The sequence below is a fragment of the Cryptomeria japonica genome, chromosome 3 (genome assembly GCF_030272615.1).
Source record: "Cryptomeria japonica chromosome 3, Sugi_1.0, whole genome shotgun sequence".
In the NCBI taxonomy this organism is placed as follows: domain Eukaryota; kingdom Viridiplantae; phylum Streptophyta; class Pinopsida; order Cupressales; family Cupressaceae; genus Cryptomeria; species Cryptomeria japonica.
In genome coordinates, this window is record NC_081407.1 from 683,143,503 (window position 1) to 683,162,505 (window position 19,003).

At 34.3% G+C, this 19,003-nt stretch overlaps 1 protein-coding gene across 1 annotated transcript; it reads right to left on the reverse strand.

Moving 5' to 3' along the window:
- Positions 1-571: 571 nt before the first annotated feature.
- Positions 572-2,981, reverse strand: LOC131057825 (laccase-12-like). The gene is made up of 6 exons (XM_057991979.2): positions 2,843-2,981; positions 2,563-2,714; positions 2,219-2,463; positions 2,000-2,128; positions 970-1,902; positions 572-818 (listed from the first exon to the last, which is right to left on the reverse strand). Exons 1-6 carry the CDS (start codon positions 2,945-2,947, stop codon positions 688-690), a joined length of 1,695 nt encoding a protein of 564 aa, XP_057847962.2. The 5' UTR covers positions 2,948-2,981; the 3' UTR covers positions 572-687.
- Between the last annotated feature and the right edge of the window lie 16,022 nt (positions 2,982-19,003).

Sequence of the window (19,003 nt, forward strand, 5' to 3'; positions counted from 1 at the left end):
TTCATTTTCTAGAGAATAATTGTCATTTTGGAATTATACAACTTTCTTATTTTGAATTGTAGCCCCAAGTACTTGCCTTATTGTAACTGTGAGGTCTTCTTTTATGATTTTGAAATTTTGGTAACAATTTTCAATGAATAGAAATGTTAATGTTTTTATTTATTATTTATTTTCTAAAATTTTGGATGTGTCAAGAAGCTAAAATTTATGAAAAAATTATTAATAATAAAAATATATTATTATATAATATGTTAAATTATGATAGCAATGAATATTTTCATAGTTTATCCAAAATGAAAAAATCTTAAACTTATATTACAATTAAAAAAAATCTAAAATGATAAGATTTAAATTATATTTGCGATCAAAAATATTATTTCTCCATAATTTATAAACTTAAAATTCGAAGTATAGACTTTAAGAAAATAAAAAGATTTAAAAAACCAAATAAACTTCCTTATAATTCATTCAAATAAAAATTTTAATAACTAATTGACTGTGAAAAAGAAACTCATTGCAATAAACGATAAGATTGCATAGAATGGCCTTGACATAATCTTATTTCCATGACAGGCTGTCATGACAGCTGTAATTTTGAATTTTTGTGAGCGTCTACAAACTTGTTTGCAGTCGTCTACAAGTGAGTGATATGTTGGAATTACAGGTTTTAACAATGAAGAAATCCATCTAACATTTCGGTAGATCAGAAGGAGGCGGCGGCAATTTGCCTGAATTTCCGGGCCCGTCCTCGGTGAGAAATACCATAGCAAAACCAACTGCAGAATGAGATTCAAAATGACAATGCATCAACCAAACTCCTGTTGTTCAAAACAAAGTACATATAATTTAGCTCTAAAGTAGTAAAATCTGAATCAAGAAAATATAGTTGTATACACATATACACTGTTAATCTGTTGAAAAAACAACGCATTAAAATATTCATATGCAAATTAAGTAAAACTAGATTACCTGGATTGTTGGCTACAAATCTAATGGCCGCCCACCCTCCAGTAGGAACTCCAACAGTGTTCAACATCTGAGGATTCACCAGATTGAAGTTTGCAGGATCCGTTTGGGAATTATAGTTACCAAAGCCTTGTCCCACAAGATAAACATCATGCCCATGAAGGTGTATGGGATGGTTCTGCAATGTAATAATTGCAGTGTTCTGAAACACTATTTGAACAGTACTATTGAACTTCAAAACTTTAACTTTTGTCCCCAACTCGGGGGTCCAAAGACTCAGTGGAACATTTCCAGTGTAATTGAATGCCTGAGGAGGATTACTTGGGAAATCTTTGGTAAACACTCCATCGGTGCCATTATCATAAGCTTGTAATATGCTTATCTCAGGGTCCACGAATGAAATGTTATTAAAACTTCCAACGGGCCTTACACCATTGTCGTCTGTGCAAGAATTGTCCATACATGGAACGAGTCCGAATCCCTCTGTTATAAACATCTCCTCATCAACAGTCTGTGGGACAGAGGACCCCAGGCTTCTCAGGGCTGTACTGAAGTTGAATGCGGTAGCCGTATCATCATATGCAGGAAAGTTGGGCAAGAGAGGAGCAGATGCAGATGTTTTGTCGTTGCCTTTGTACTCCAATATTGCTGTTGCAGTGGTATTTAAGTATTCAGTCCTTCCTGGCTGGCTGTTGTATACGCGGGTGCCAATGTAATACTGCCCTAACTGCTGATCAGCTGTTATGAGCACATCCATGGTGTTACCTGGCTGTATGAGCAGCACATCAGTTGTATATGGTTTGGTATACACGGCATCCACTGCCACGACAGTCATATTGTGCTGCGCAATCTTGAAGAAGGATCCATGAAGCATGCCAGCATGTACAATCCTCAGCAGGTACCTTTTTCCACTCTCAACCGAAATACGGCTAGTATCTACATTTGCATCCATATATCCATTCATTACTCCTCATCACAATTTCGTTTATGGGTATCAATATCGGTACCTAGTTCATATTAACTACGTACGTACCATTGGCAGAGCAATTGAAAAAGTCTCCTGGCTGGCCGTTAATGGTGTATGCGTCGGAGTTTGCTGGTACAGTTCCTGTTGCAATGGCATCTGCTATTACATCTTCCACATTCGCATTCCACCATTCACCTGCACAACATAAACCAAGTTTATTACTTCATGATTCAAATCTCATCACTAAATAGCTTTTGAAAACATAAGAGAGAGCTTGGTACCGACCCAGAATAATGGGAATCTCATTGTCCGGTTTGGGAAAAGGATAAGCCTTTCCAGCCCGGGGTTTGATGACCAATGCTCCATGCACAGTGGCTCTCAGATATGAGATATGTGCATGCCACCACAGCGTCCCTTCCTGTTCTGTGATTGTAAAGTTGTAGGTGAACTTATTCCCAGGAGTAATGGGACACTGCGTTATGTAGGCGGGTCCGTCTGCCCAGCAGGATTTCAACTGCTTTACCCCATGCCTGTCAAATCACAAATGATAAAATCTCAGCGTATGTTCTCTCTAGTGTTTATGAAAATAATGAAGACATGGATACAATTTTGAGCATAGTTTTTATTACCAGTGTATAGTCACATTATACGGCCCATTGTTGTCCACTTCAACAACAAGATTATCACCTTCCTGAACCTCTATAGTTGGGCCAGGAAACTGTCCATTCACTGTCACGATCGTCTGCGTGTTACACACTCTAGTCACGTTCTGTGTTCCAATCTGTAACAGTACAATAAACAACATGATTAAGCTCACGATCAATTCAGCCTGTAACCGTCATTACATCAAGCTTAACATGATATGCTTCTAGTGTTGAAGGGATTATAATAAAAACTAGAAATACTCACGGTGAATTTGTGGTAGACAAGAGCTGCAGAAGCCGTCCACGATGCTACCAAAATTAAACAAACAAGGGAAGTGGCTAATTTCATCACACTTGACAACCCCGCCATAGTTGATACTTTTCTTCTTTGCAGGCAAACTTAAAACAAAACTTTTGAAGCTATGGAGCAATTTAGACAAGGGATACTTATTTATAGAGGGAGAAGAGCAATTTCTAAATCAGAAGAGCGATAAGAAATCCAATGCGAACGCGTGTTGAAGAGTTGACATTAGATGGTCAAAACAAAAACAAAATAATTGCCTCGCCACATGGAGTAGGTACATGTAGAACTGGTAATGAAGAAATCTAATGAATAGAATATTCTAATTACAGTATACAGCATTACAAACGTTTTCAAATATCATAATAATGAAGATTGCAGTAATAGTACTATACAAATATTTATTAATTCACGAACCCCAATATTCACATGTTTTAATTAAGTAAACAATATTAGGAGTTGGACGAGAGAAAAAACATTAAAGAATGTTTGGCAAACAAGATTTTATGATGAGAAAAATGTGCATATGGAACTAGTTTATAAAGAGTTTGTAAATCTCAGGCTTTTATCATGAGATTGCAGTCCTTTTCTGACTTCAATATCAAAATTTATTCTGCGTGACTTTGAAGCATTGGCATGTGTTGGCGTCAGTTTTCTAATTTGAACATCTAGAAATGTTTGACTTCCATATTTATTCTGAAGGGATTTATATCGTTTAACAGGTGTTACACGTATTTCGTCTCTGAGAATTATCATTTCTGCAATTTTGCTGTACATCTTCCACAATCTGAAGACTTTGAAAATATCATTTTAACAGCTTTGCCACATCTTCCACTGTCGAAGATTTTGGTTGGCATTCACATTTATATGAGCGATATTTACGAGCAAGTGATTTGTCATAAACGCGTGATTGAAATTTATTTTGTTCACTATGGACTCTATTTATTATAAACCTTAAATGAGGTTTTCCTACGCCAAAGAAATTTGTCAAGGCGTGATTAAGCAGCCTAGAATTGATTTAAATCAAAAGTTTTGAAAAACATTTAAAATTATAACTGCAGATCTTCTACACGTTGAAGTCTGAAAAGGTGGTGGAGATGCCCTCATGAATTAAGTGCCTTCATACCACAAACACCCAAACATAGTTTACAAATTTTCAAGATAATGGCAAGTAGGGAAAACGGGGCAGAGGCTGATGGCCGAAAGGCTACGGCTTCTTCCATGACTAGAAAAACATATTACACTGCTTTCATTACATTCCTAACGCAATTTTTTGATTCTCCAGCTCTCACATAGTGCAAGAGAAGAGCATACGATTGTTTATACATCCTAAGGCTTAGGATGTCAAATGACTCCTTTGAAGTCCTATTTATAGATCTAAATGATCCACCGATCTAGTGACTCTGAATCTTACCTTGGTGAATGTGAATGGAGGAGTATCACACCATAGTGGTCAACATTGGAATACTAGAACTCTGTTGTCGACCACATCAGATAATCTCTCTTCCCAAATTTAGACTTTAACGTTATGTTATTTTATTTGATATAATACTCTTAAATTTTAATTTAGTTTTGGACTTTAATTTTTTCTAATTGATATGTTGTTGAAGTTTCTTTATAGGTCTACGGACCCTTGAATTATAGGTGAAGTTGAATAGTTCTTAATGATGATACAGGAGCATCCCTGGTTCTTGACAATCTTGCATCAGCCAAAAATATTTTCTTTTTGTTTTGCAGTCTCAACATTTCTTTCTATGTTTCTTTGCATTTGCACACTGAATTTTGTTTGTAGACATGTTCATCTACCTTATCCTAGGTCCACGAGATGTTTGGATCTTTTCCCAGCAAGTTATCACCTCCGGAATCTAGGATTGTTTTCTAGCTCAAAGCATCGGAATGACCTAGACCTATTTGCTAGTGGAAAATCTTGCAAATATTTTCTGTAGCTTGTAGAGCCTAATTTCATTGCTTCCAACATACCTTGGCTTGTGGCCGACCTTCCTTTGGGGTCCGCACATCATTATATGTTGTTTCTGAAAGGATTCCTTTTGTGGAGGTTGACCTGGTTGTTTTACACATTACATCATCTTCATCAGTATTTGTCCCATCTTGGGCCAACGCGGATCATCCTTGACCTATGAATATCATATAAATCGATGTAATTAAGCATATGGAAAACAAATATAAAGGCATAGAAGAATAATTAGAAGATTAGGAAATGTAGAGTTGGCTTGCATATGTGTTTGAGCTTGAATATTGTATTTGAGCATGATTGTAGTCAAGCACGTGGGCCGAATCTTGTAATCTCACATGTTGTTAGTCAGTTGTATCAATTTTTTGATATAATATAATTCTAATTATGCATTGCCTCCATCTCGTTGAATTGTTTGTGATGTGTTTCATTTTTTGCATGTTTCAAACTGTTCACTTTGAGGACTCTCTTGCCGTGACTGCACCAAGTGACATCAAAGCAATTTTTTCATTCCAGAGATTGCAGAGTTCTGTAAGAATTTTGTTGCGGGGTGGTAGAGTTCAAGATCTGACCTACAACTGTAGAGGACTTGCAAAAAGATGGCCTAGAGAGGAAATGTAGACCCTGTTGTGATGAAAATGTTGACAGGAATCGCAGCCAGATTGGAAGCTATTGAAACGGCCTAAAGAAGAGATCAACATGTTGAAGATGTGAGCGATGATGATCAAGAAGTAGGAGAGAGAAGTGGAAGCGAGAGAAGTTGGAGAAAATCCACTAGCAAACGATCTGGATGAAGAGATGTTCATAAGTTCTTTGACCAGAGCAAATACCAGACCACATTTTAATCCGCCATATTATGATGACAAGATAGATATAGATGAATTCCTTGATTGGATTACAGAGGTGGAAAAGTATTTTGAATTTGAGAACACTGCAGAAGATAGGAAGGTGAAATATGCCTGTACTAAGTTGAAAGGAAATGAGTCACTATGGTGGGAACATTTGTAGGTAGATAGACAAAGAAGAGGTAAAGAGAAGATTAAATCTTGAGAGTGGATAGTCGACAAGTTGAAATCAAAGTCCATGCCTACTGATTATTAAGTGAATATGTTTCGAAAGTTGCAAAACCTAAAGCAAGAGTCTATTGTAAATGAGTATGCTGAATCATTCTACAAGTTGAATATTATAGTTGGGCACACCAAGGATGAGATTGAACAAGTTGCTAGATATTTTAATGGGTTTCAAATGTCTATACAAGATAAAATCAGTTTAATCAAGTTGCAGAGTGTTGAGGAATCTTATCAATATGCCCTAAAAGCAGAGGAGATGTTCAATAAAAGACATGAGCAGAAGCAAAGAGGTAGAGAAGGAAGATTTCAGGGAGGAAGATTTCAAGGAGGAAGGGCCTATACCGAAGGAAGAGGACCCTATATAGATCAGAAAAAAGACAAGGAAGTTAGCATAGATGGTAGTTCATACTGAAGGGATGACATAAAAATTTACTAGAGAAAAGAAAATGATGGTTACCAGAATGAGGGTTATGGAAAAGAAGACAGAAGACATGATAAGAGAGTGTTTAGAAGAACCTTCTTTAAGTGTGGAGGTGAAGGACATCATGCTTTTAAATGTAAGAGGATAGAGAACCATGAAAGATCATCATTGATGGGAGAAGAACCTACTGGATCATCTAATAGAACTCAGGATGGAGAGTTGTTGATGATGAGGAGAGCATTGTACCATATCGGAGGAGAACAAGAACCCTTACAAAGGAAGAATTTGTTCAAGACGAGATGCAAAGTAGTTGGTAAGTGTTGTAAAGTTATAATTGACAGTGGTAGTACATATAACCTTGTTTTAGAAGAGATGAAGAATAAGCTAAATTTGGAGAGATTGAAGCATCCTAAGCCCTATCAGATAGCATAGATTCAAGATGATCATAAGGTATTAGTAAGTGAACAATGTTTCGTAAAATTGAAGATTGGATCTTTATCATGATGAAGTTTTGTATGATATTATATTTATGGATGTATGTCATATCTTGTTGGGCAGACCTTGGTAGTATGATAGTCAATCAATACATGATGGAAGGAAGAATATATATACTATTGTTGCAAATGGGATGAACTAGACCTTGTTGCCTTTGGAGGAGCCTTTCAAGAGTGAAGTTTGTACTAATGCTAGAATTTGTTTGGTAGATGGAAGAAAATTCTTGGATGGGATGAGACATGAGAATGTGTGTTTTTCTTTAGTTCCTAAGAAGATTGAGAATCTGGAGTATGAAGAAGAACCACTGGAGGAGATAAAAGAGTTTCTAACAGAATATATAAACATCATTTCATATAACGTACTTGATGGATTACTACCTATGAGAAGTATCAGTCATTGTATGGACCTAATTCCTAGAGTTAGTTTGTCTAATAAAGTAGCACATTGGATGACACCAGCAAAGAATGAGGAGTTGAATAGACAAGTGCAAGAGTTGTTAAGGAAAGGTTTGATCAGAGAAAGTTTGAGACCTTGTGTAGTTCCAATAGTATTAGCACCTAAGAAGAATGGCGAATGGAGGATGTGTGACATAATGGATTGTTTAGGTGGATCCACATTCTACACAAAGATAGACTTGAAAAGTGGATACCATCATATCAAAATCAAAGAAGGAGATGAGTGGAAGAAAACATTCAAGACAAATGAAGGACTGTATGAATGGTTGGTGATGCCTTTTGGATTGACTAATGCGTCAATTAATTTCATGAGGTTAATGAACAATGTATTGGATAAATTATTAGGTAAGTTTGTTATTGTGTACTTAGATGACATCTTGATTTTTAGTAAGACAAAGGAAGAGCATATATTGTATTTGAGACAAGTTTTGCAGAGATTGAGAGAAGAGAAGTTGTTGATAAACATTAAGAAGTGTAGTTTCATGAAGGAAGAGCTATTCTATTTGGGATTTGTGATATCTGTGGATGGATTGAAGATGGATCCTAATAAGGTAAGAAAAATTATTGAATGGCCTACACTAGAAAGCATTGGGGAGGTAAGATCGTTTCATGGATTGGCTAGTTTATATCGAAAGTGTATTAAAAAATTCAGTTTAATTTGTAGTCCTATGACAAAAACAATGAGAGGAGATAGGATGGATTTCAAGTGGACATCAGGAGAAAAAAAGATTTTTGAGTTGTTGAAGTAGAAGGTGATTGAGTAGCCTATGTTGGCTTTACCGAATTTCAGCAAAGTATTTCAGGCAGATTGTGATGCAAGTGGGAATACAATTGGAGCAGTATTAAGTCAACAGAGAAGACCTATAGCTTATTTTAGTGAAAAGTTTAATGATGCAAGGAGAAGATATTTTTTTTATGATCAAGAGTTTTATATCATAATTCAAGCATTGAAGAAGTGGAGACATTATTTCTTGCCTAAGGAGTTTGTGTTATATACTAATCATCAAGCTTTGTAGTACTTGAACAATCAAGGTAAGTTGAATCAAAGACACACGAGGTGGGTAGAGTTCTTGTAGAGTTATTCCTTTGTTTTAAAAAATAAGAGTGGGAAGTCAAACAAACTTGTTGATGCCTTGAGTAGAAGGAGGAACTTGCTGACAGAGATCATGAACTTGTATGAGAGTGATCATGATAAAGTCAAATAAAGTATTGGGTTTTGAGGAATTGAATAACCTGTATGAGAGTGATCATGGTTTTATAGAACCTTGGAGAGCTTGCAATAAGTCTGTTCTGGTCGATAGGAGTAAGTGGCTAGATTATTTCATTCTAAATGATATGTTGTTCAGAGGAATTCAGTTGTGTATACCTAGGAGCTCTACAAGAGATAACCGAATAAAAGAGAAGCACAGTGGAGGATTAGCAAGAGACTTTGGTGTTGATAAGACAATAGCCTTGGTTAGTGAGAATTACTTTTGGCCTCAAATTCATAAGGATGTTAGGAAATTTGTACAGAGTTGTAGAATTTATCAACTTGCTAAGGGTAGCAGTCACAATGTTAGGTTGTATAAGCCTTTGATAGTTCTAGAGAGACCTTGGGAGGACATAAGCATGGATTTAATACTTGGATTACCTAAGACACAGAGAGGGAATGATTCTATATTTGTGGTGGTGGATTGAATCTCAAAGATGGCACATTTCATACCCTATAAGAAGACAACAGATGCAGTGCATATAGCTGACCTATTTTTCAAGGAGGTGGTGAGACTACATGGGTTACCTAAGAGCATAGTTTCTAACAGAGATAGTTAATTTATTGGGTATTTTTTAGGACACTTTGGAAGAAGATGAAGATAGATTTGAAATCCAGTTCTACTTTTCACCCACGGACTAATGGATAGACAAAAGTGGGTAAGTGCAAGAAGTTGTGTCCACTTAATGTGGAAGTTTTGGACTTAGTTTGAAAGTCAAAATCGGGCGGAAAGAATAGGAGACGAATCGGGATCTTGTTGGCTCTCGACATCCTGAGCCTAAAATCAAACGAGATCCCGAGACTAGAGCTCCAAACGGGATCCCGTGTTGAAAACGAAACAGAATCCCATTTCATCTCAACACGAGATCTCATTTTGAATATATAATTTTTTTTTCAATGAAATGCGGTTCATTTTTGTCATACGGGATCCCGATTCAAGGTGTGGAGCCCTCACAGGAATTGCCAACAATCCACCTTCTAGTCTTCCAGGTATGCCCAACACCCATTTTTATTAAATAATTCATGTTTAGATTAATTTTTTAGTTGAAAAATTAGATTTTTAGTTTAAAAATTGTTTTTTTTGTTAATAATTTTTAGTTTTAAATTTATTTTTTTTGTTAGAAAAAAATGTGTTTTAGTTCAATAATTTTATTTTAATTAGAAAAGTATGTTTTTATTTTAAAAACTAGTTAAATTTAGTTTGAATTTTTTTTAAACGAAATGAAAACCAAAAAAAATATCAAAACCAAAACATTTAGTTTACAAGATCAAAACAAAAATGAAAATGAAAACCAAAACCAAAAAATTACAACAAAAATAAAACTATTTAAAACATCTTTAAATTGTATACAACATACCCCCTATGACCACATAGGATCACATCACGTCCAACACCTTATGACCACATATGACCCCATAGGATCAACCATAGTGTCCAAAGGGGTCATGTATGTGGTCTTAAGGGGTCATGCATGCACATTCTAATGTACATGTGTGACCCCTTAGGACCACATACATGACCCCTTAGGACATTATGCACAATCCCATGGGGTCGCACATGTACATTGTAGAACACATGCATGTATCCCCTTAAGCCATCTCCTATTTTCAAATTCATTCCCCTTTTAAGCCACAATTTTCCTATAATTTAGTTTGAGCCATGTCTATATTATACCTTGAGTTAGAATGCGTGTATGTGTGTGACAAGCCTTTACTAGGACCACATTTTGTTCTAATGGGTCATAATCTAGTCCTAAGGGGTCACACATGTGTGACCCCTTAGGACCACATATGACCCCTTTTACCATCCTAGTAGTTGGGGTATTGCATACACTAAGTATAGGATGTTAAAAGGGCTCATATGTGGTCCTAAGGGGTCACACATGTGTTAGAACACATGCGTGACCCCTTACAACACAATGTGGTCCTAAAGGCCTGTCACACACATGCCACTTTTTTAACATTTATGTACACAACATGTACCCCTTATGACCCAATTTGACCACATAAGAGAGATCTTATATTGTGTACATACGTCCACCCTCTTAAGTCAGGTGTCTTAAGTACATGAAATTAACTAATTAACTAATTACGACTATACCCCTCTTAAAACATACTATTACAATCATACCCGTTTTAATGTATACTAGGACCTATTAACTATATTTAAATTAAATCTTCCTATAAAATGATCCCCTTAACTATATGTATACTAGGACCTATAAACTATATGTATACTAGGACATTTTAAAATTTATACTAGGACCTTATAAAATGATCCCCTTAAGCCACATGTGTGTCCTATATTTAAAGTAATTCTTCTTTCCTTTACTTGCCACATACATCCTATAATCTAGGCAGATGGTATTAAGCCACATATATCCTAATTAGCCCAATCCGTTTAAGTCATGTGTCTTAAATGATTAATTACAAAATTTGTAGATGCTAAATTTGAAATTCCTATTCTAAACTTACATGAAATTAACTAATTACAACCATACGGGCCTCTTAAATAGCATGTAATAGGTCCTATTAACTATATATTCAATTTATTAAACTTAATTATGATCAAATGTAATTTAATTTCGACCATGTCCCCTTAAGACACATGTAATTAGGAAACGTTGCACGTACATCCTATAATTTCTAGGTCTGTCCCCTTAAGCCACATACATCCTATAATTTATGCCTCTCCCCTTAAGCCACATACATCCTATAATTTGTAGATGCTAAATTTGAAATTCCTATTCTAAGTACATTAAATCAACTATTTACAACCATATGGGCCTCTTAACATACTATTACGACAATTCCCCTTTTAACATACTAGGACCTATTAACTATATATATTATTAAATGCCATATATATTAAATAGCATGAAATAGGTCCTATTAACTATATATTCAATTTATTAAACTTAATTATGATCAAATGTAATTTAATTTCAACCATGTCCCCTTAAGACACATGTAATTAGGAAATGCACGTACATCCTATAATTTAGGCTTGTCCCCTTAAGCCACATACATCCTATAATTTGTAGATGCTAAATTTGAAATTCCTATTCTAAGTACATTAAATTAACTATATTTACAACCATAGGGGCCTCTTAACATACTATTACGACAATTCCCCTTCTGACATACTAGGACCTATTAACTATATATATTATTAAATGCCATATATATTAAATAGCATGAAATAGGTCCTATTAACTATATATTCAATTTATTAAACTTAATTATGATCAAATGTAATTTAATTTCGACCATGTCCCCTTAAGACACATGTAATTAGGAAATGCACATACATCCTATAGTTTGTAGATGCTGAATTTGAAATTCCTATTCTAAGTGCATTAAATCAACTATATTTACAACCATACGGGCCTCTTGACATACTATTACGACAATTCCCCTATTAACATACATTCAATCTATCCCCTTAAACCAATCTATTAACATACATCCTAATTAGGCCTACCCCCTTAAGCCAATTGTCCTAGTTAGGACAATCCCTTTAAGTCGTGTGTCTTATGATTAATTACAAAATTTAATTACGATCTATTTAGGCCTATCCCCTTAAGCCAAAATTATCCTATTTCTAGTTTGATCCCCTTAAGCCACGTGTCCTAACTGTAGGCCAATCCCCTTAAGTCATGTGTGTCACTTGATGATTAATTACAAACATTTTCATGTAGATGTTAAATTTTAAATTCTTATGTACATGATCATATATATTATATGTAAAATCGTGCATGTTCTTGATTTCATATGTACACATGTAATTTTTTATCATTTATCTATTTGTAAAGTTTGTATATGTATATATATGTTTACAATGTATATATATGTAGATTGAACATGTTTTAAAATTATTTGTAATTTAAATTCATGTTTTAGTTTCAAAAGTTAGATTTTAAATTCTTATTTGATTTTTAATTAAATATATCATGTGAACATGTGTGTATATATATATGCAGAGCTCAAATTACATACACATCATCACATGGATTTGTTTGATATAGAAGATTTGCTTAATGAAATAGGGCCTGAGCAACCCCCGCAAGATGGCCCTGCCCATGGTGCACCACCTCCACCCCCACCTCCTCCTCCTCCACGCCCACCCCCACCCCCACTCCCACCCCCACCCCCACCCGATCATCATCCTCCACCTCCTGATTCTACTGAGGGTCAATTTCGAGCCATTATTGATGAGAATGTTGTTTTCATACAGGGGAAAGTTAATGAGATCCTTAGAGCACCACATATATCCCCACACATGCACCATTTTGTATCAAAGATGCAAAATGTTATTGATGCAGTTAGGTCTATAGATGCAGAGATCGATTCACATCGAGCATGGAGAGAGGAGAGACATCAATTTTATTCTAATGGCCTCTCCTATAAGGATATTTTGAACCTAAGAATAGAAAAATCTCACCTTGTTCCATATTTTTCAAACCCCATCACAGGTGAACCCATTCCACCAAACAAATCCCGCATATCCATGGGGTGGTGTACACATTGAGGCATGGCCGATAATTTTTGGGATTGATGGCAGATGGTATTTGATACTCCACCACATGCCAACTTAGAGTGCCCTTTATACTTCTTGAGAAAATTATATGCAGAGTTTGTTTTGGGTTTAAAGCCCAATTATTTTGATATAAGAGCATTCCAGGGTGTTGGTGGTGGCATGCCACAGGATAGGTTGTGGGCACGTATTGACCCCAATAGACCTGCCCATCGCCAGGCCATTGTGGCTCCTATGCCTGTTATACCTATGACTGTTCATCAGTGTTCTGTTATCTCCACATTGGACTCATTGACCACACTCATTGGTAGCCTTAGTCAACAGACAACCGATTTGTTGGACCGTGGTGACATTGACACTGGTGAGGATGATGTTGACATGAGTACAACCATTCCACGTACATCGACACCTCATTTTTGTATGAGTTGCCATCGACTATGCTATGGGCCTTGTGATGGTTTAGACCTTGCTTCGAGTTCACATCATGGTCCATCCTCTTCAGCTACATAGGGAGTACCCACTGATCATGATAATATTGGTTCATATGTCGATTTTCTTTGTGCCGATGATCATCCCATAGATCATGATTTACGTGGCAAATAGGTATGGGGATATCCAGTACATACATGTATAGTTTGCAGTTATATATATATATATATTAAAAAAAATTGATACAAGTTTCAGAATCATATTTTATTTAAAAATTAAATTAATTGACACATGCAACTCTTTTTTAAATACCTTGTAGGATCTTGTTGATAGTGGCTCAGTTTTTTTTTATGACGCCCTAGATACTGTAATACCTAGAGGAGATGATCTGAGTTAGGTATGTATGCGTATGAACATTGAATTATCTCTAGTTCGAAATGAACATTTTAAATATAAATTAGATCTATATTTATATTTTAAATCATCAATTGATCTTGATCTATATATATGTGTGTGTGTGTGTGTGTGTGTGTGTGTTCATGTACTATATATAGCATGAGATACCAGTGCCATCGACTGCCCCTATAGCACCTAGAGATGCAGAGCCCTCAGTAGAGTCTAGAGCAGAGGAGCCTACTCATGTACACATATGTGCTACTGAACTTATAATTGAAATTTTTAAACTATTTTTAATATATATATATATATATATATATATATATATATATATATATATATATATATATATATATATATATATATATATATATATATATATATATATATATATATATATATGAACATGAACTATGTAGAACTCTCACAAACTTGAACATTTTTGTCTTGCAGAGTGGATCTTCTCCTCTTCGTCCACGTGGCTTGAAGAGTAATCTAGATCATATTTAGGGCTTATAGCCGTCTTCATTTTAGGGGCTAGATTTGTTACATGTTTCATGCAATTTACTAACATTTGATCATTCCATCCCATGGGACTTGTTTATTTTGCGCGTACACATGGACTTGTTTATTTTGCATGTACACTTTGATTATATTTCATGTTGACCACATGTGGACTTGTTGATCATCACACATCTAGACTTGATATACATATATGCAATGCTTGTACATGTTTGGAGTGTTCACTTCTCTAGTACACATACATACATGTGTTTCATGGACATTATAGGGCAAGTGCAAGGTAATGAGTCACAAATTCGCCGAAGTCCACGCGTTGGAAAATGCGCTCTTATAAACGGGGGCCCGTTTTCAAAAAACGGGGGCCCGTTTGTGCTTCGGGCTCCCGAGCCAAAAGGTAATGGGGGTCGGAAGCAAAAAAAAATGGGCCCCCATTTTGTTCTAAAATGGGAGCCCGCTTTTAAACAAAACGGGGGCCCGTTTCTAAAAACAGGCCCCCGTTTTGTTTAAAAGCAGGCCCTCGTTTCTAAATGGCATTTTTCCTTTTTTTTCCACAAGTCGCCCTTGTTTGAAAACGGGGGCCCGTTTTGTGGAAGTTGATTCCACAACCCGCCACTTGGCTCGGGATTAGGCTCGGGATAGGCCTGGGATGGCCACACCTGAGACATGGACCTACAAATTCAAATCTCCATGAATGAAAGCACAAATATGAACTTCAGAAATAGTTTATGCGCCTCTAATCAGATAATTTTTATACGAAATTAAAACCCATTTCAGATTATACTGTCTAGATTCTAAATATGTAAATTTATTTAAAAATTGATTATTTTAACTATTTTTCATTTAATTTATACTAAATCAGGTCCATAAATTTGAAATATTAACTAATTTTGTTAATTTAATAACTTTTTTATTTTAAAGAATTTTGGAAAAAAAATTATATGTCATCAATCTACACAAAATTCTTTTATATTTAAAAAAAAAAAAATTCAAAAAATGTTAAGTTTACATCAAATTATGTGGGTCGTACACGTCAAATTTTTAAAACGATAATTACAGCCATTAAAAAATTAATTAAAAAAAAAATACAGAAAAATATGCTCATCAATCTTCAATGTGTTACAAACCATTTCCCAAAACGGTTTGAGAAAATAATTTTAATTGTGTCAAAAAGTGTGGGTCATACACATGCATGGTATGGTCCTGAAACAGACATTTTTAAAACATAGTTTTCAGAACTCCATTTAAAAAGTTATTTTTTATTATGTGGGTATTAAAATAAATTATATATTTGGAAAGTACACTCAGAGGGCTATCTTTTATATTACTGACTTTTTCCAAGATTAAATCTCTAAGTGTTTCAAAATTTAAGCTCAAATGAGACAAAATCTGAAAATCAGGGAAAACACTTCCACTTTTTGGCCAAAAAGTGGACTCATCTTCTTGCACTGACCCTATATTTATACATATTTATTTATTTATAATCATCTCGAGCTATATGTAAATTTCATTTATTTTTAATCTAAATCTATATATGTATGTGTATGTGTACTTACATGATACTAAAACTAAATAAATAGATTAAAAATAAATGAAGCAAGTGCAATTGAACACATACATGTAGTATGAGCAATTGATATTTATAAAAGTTTAATCCAGGTGCATCTCTTGGATATATAATAATTTAGAGCTTCATCCACATCTCAAAATAGCAAGTGCAATTGAACACATATACACACATGAGGAATTGATATTTATAAAAATAGCACACTTGTACACATGTACATATATATCATGTATTAAAAATAAAACACTTGCAATTTTGATATTTTTCCAAATAACACATGTTTACACACACAAATGTTGTATACATTAAAAATTTAATTCAAAGCAATTGATGATTTCTAAAATTACCATGTAAATACACACATATATACATACTAAAAGCTTAAATATAAAAAAGTTTAATCCAAGTGAATCTCTTGAATATATAATAATTTACCTTCATCCATGTATCTCAAATTTAAAATTTTCAAGATCCACACGTCTTAAATCTATATATATATATATATATTAAAGTCTAACTCAATATTCCGAAATCTAAAGTATTATGTAAGTTTGATCCAATCTAAGACATTTAAAACGGTTTCAAAAGTGATCTAGATAAATTAGTTCTCCATAGTTTCAAAAGCAATCTAGGGATTTTAAATTAGATCTCCACAATTAAAAGCCTAGTAACAAGATGTACCTACATGCACACAAAATTTTTTTAATCAAAACTTAATTAGAAATAATTTATTAAATGCATGTATATTAACTAAGTCAAATTTAATTTAAAATACAAAAATAGGACATGACTCGGCTTAAGGGGATGGGTGTACAATTGGGACATGTGGCTTAAGGGGATCAAACTAGAAATAGGAAATGTGCCTTAAAAGAGGATCATTTGAACTAAATTATAGGACATGGCTTAAGGGGAGATTAATTGATTAGGACATGACTCGGCTTAAGGGCATGGGTGTACAATTGGGACATGTGGCTTAAGGGGATCAAACTAGAAATAGGACATGTGCCTTAAAAGAGGATCATTTGAAGTAAATTATAGGAGATGACTTAAGGCGAAATTAATTGATTAGGACATGACTCGGCTTAAGGGGATGGGTGTACGATTGGGGCATGTGGCTTAAGGGGATCAAACTAGAAATAGGACATGTGCCTCAAAAGAGGATCATTTGAACTAAATTATAGGACATGGCTCAAGGGGAGATTAATTGATTAGGACATGACTCGGCTTAAGGGCATGGGTGTACAATTGGGACATGTGGCTTAAGGGGATCAAACTAGAAATAGGACATGTGCCTTAAAAGAGGATCATTTGAACTAAATTATAGGAGATGGCTCAAGGGGAAATTAATTGATTAGGACATGACTCGGCTTAAGGGCATGGGTGTACAATTGGGACATGTGGCTTAAGGGGATCAAACTAGAAATAGGACATGTGCCTCAAAAGAGGATCATTTGAACTAAATTATAGGACATGGCTTAAGGAGAGATTAATTGATTAGGACATGACTCGGCTTAAGGGCATGGGTGTACAATTGGGACATGTGGCTTAAGGGGATCAAACTAGAAATAAGACATGTTTCTTAAAAGAGGATCATTTGAAGTAAATTATAGGACATGACTTAAGGGGAAATTAATTGATTAGGACATGACTCAGCTTAAGGGGATGGGTGTATGATTGGGACATGTGGCTTAAGGGGATCAAACTAGAAATAGGACATGTGCCTTAAAAGAGGATCATTTGAACTAAATTATAGGACATGGCTCAAGGGGAGATTAATTGATTAGGACATGACTCAGCTTAAGGGCATGGGTGTACAATTGGGACATGTGGCTTAAGGGGATCAAACTAGAAATAGGACATGTGCCTTAAAAGAGGATCATTTGAACTAAATTATAGGACATGGCTTACGGGGAGATTAACTGATTAGGACATGACTCGACAAGTATAATTATTTCAAAAGACATACATAATTTTAAAACAAGTATACGTACCTCTATATATTTACGCTGAAGGCGTACCCTATTTGAAGTAATTGAGTTAACTCTGAAGATCAACGGTTTACATCTTCTAAAAATTGATGCAAGACGATTGAACTTGTCATGACCATCGATATTAAATTCACAAATTTAAATTAATCCTATTTTCCTCATCACTCAACATTCTTTTTTCCTCATTGGCCAGTTGGGATTGAAAAAGATTTTATTTGTAAGCAAAGCAGAGTATCCATTTTAAAAATAATATTATAATTTTGTTAGAGAATCTTATAAAAAAATTAAAAAATAAATAAAAGTTTTACTAGTGGATGGATATTGAATTCAAAAAATTTAATTAATCCTATTTTCCTCATCACTCAACATTCTTTTTTCCTCATTGGCCAATTGGGATTGAGAAAGATTTTTGGTCCATTTTTAAAATAATATTATAATTTTGTGAGAGTATTTTATCAAAAAATAAATAAATAAATAAATAAAAGTTTTACTAGTGGATAGAGTTTTAAGTTAAAAATAGAAATAAATCATAGTAAATTATAATAGTTCAAGCTTTCATTCCATGTTTTTTTCCCTCTATATTGTTATTTTCAATTTATCACAATTTGTCATTTTATAAAACAAGATTAAAAACTATTTTATAGTTTGTGAGAGTATTTTATAAAATAAAATAAAATAAATAAATAAAAGTTCTACCAATGGACAACAACAATCTTGATCTCAAAAATAAAACAGTAAAAACAAGATTAAAAACTAATTTATAATTTTGTGAGAGTATTTTATAAAATAAAATAAAATAAATAAATAAAAGTTCTACCAATGGATAACAACAATCTTGAACTCAAGAATAAAATAGTAAAAACAAGATTAAAAACTATTTTATAATTTAGACTGCTTTCATTCCATGTTTTTTTCCTATATATTGTTATTTTCAATCTGCATGACAATTTGTCATTTTTTTGTGCTACACATTGCTAGTTTTTTGGTTGCTTAAAATGTAATCCACATTGAACCATTTGAATAATTG

What these genes read in the sequence shown, in the direction of transcription:
- LOC131057825 (XM_057991979.2), bottom strand. Translation starts at nt 2,947, where the DNA reads ATGGCGGGGTTGTCAAGTGTGATGAAATTAGCCACTTCCCTTGTTTGT. An exon ending in TTGTCTACCACAAATTCACC is followed by an intron (nt 2,715 to 2,842) that starts GTGAGTATTTCT and finishes GTACTGTTACAG; the next exon opens with ATTGGAACACAGAACGTGAC. An exon ending in ATTTGTAGCCAACAATCCAG is followed by an intron (nt 819 to 969) that starts GTAATCTAGTTT and finishes TTTGAACAACAG; the next exon opens with GAGTTTGGTTGATGCATTGT.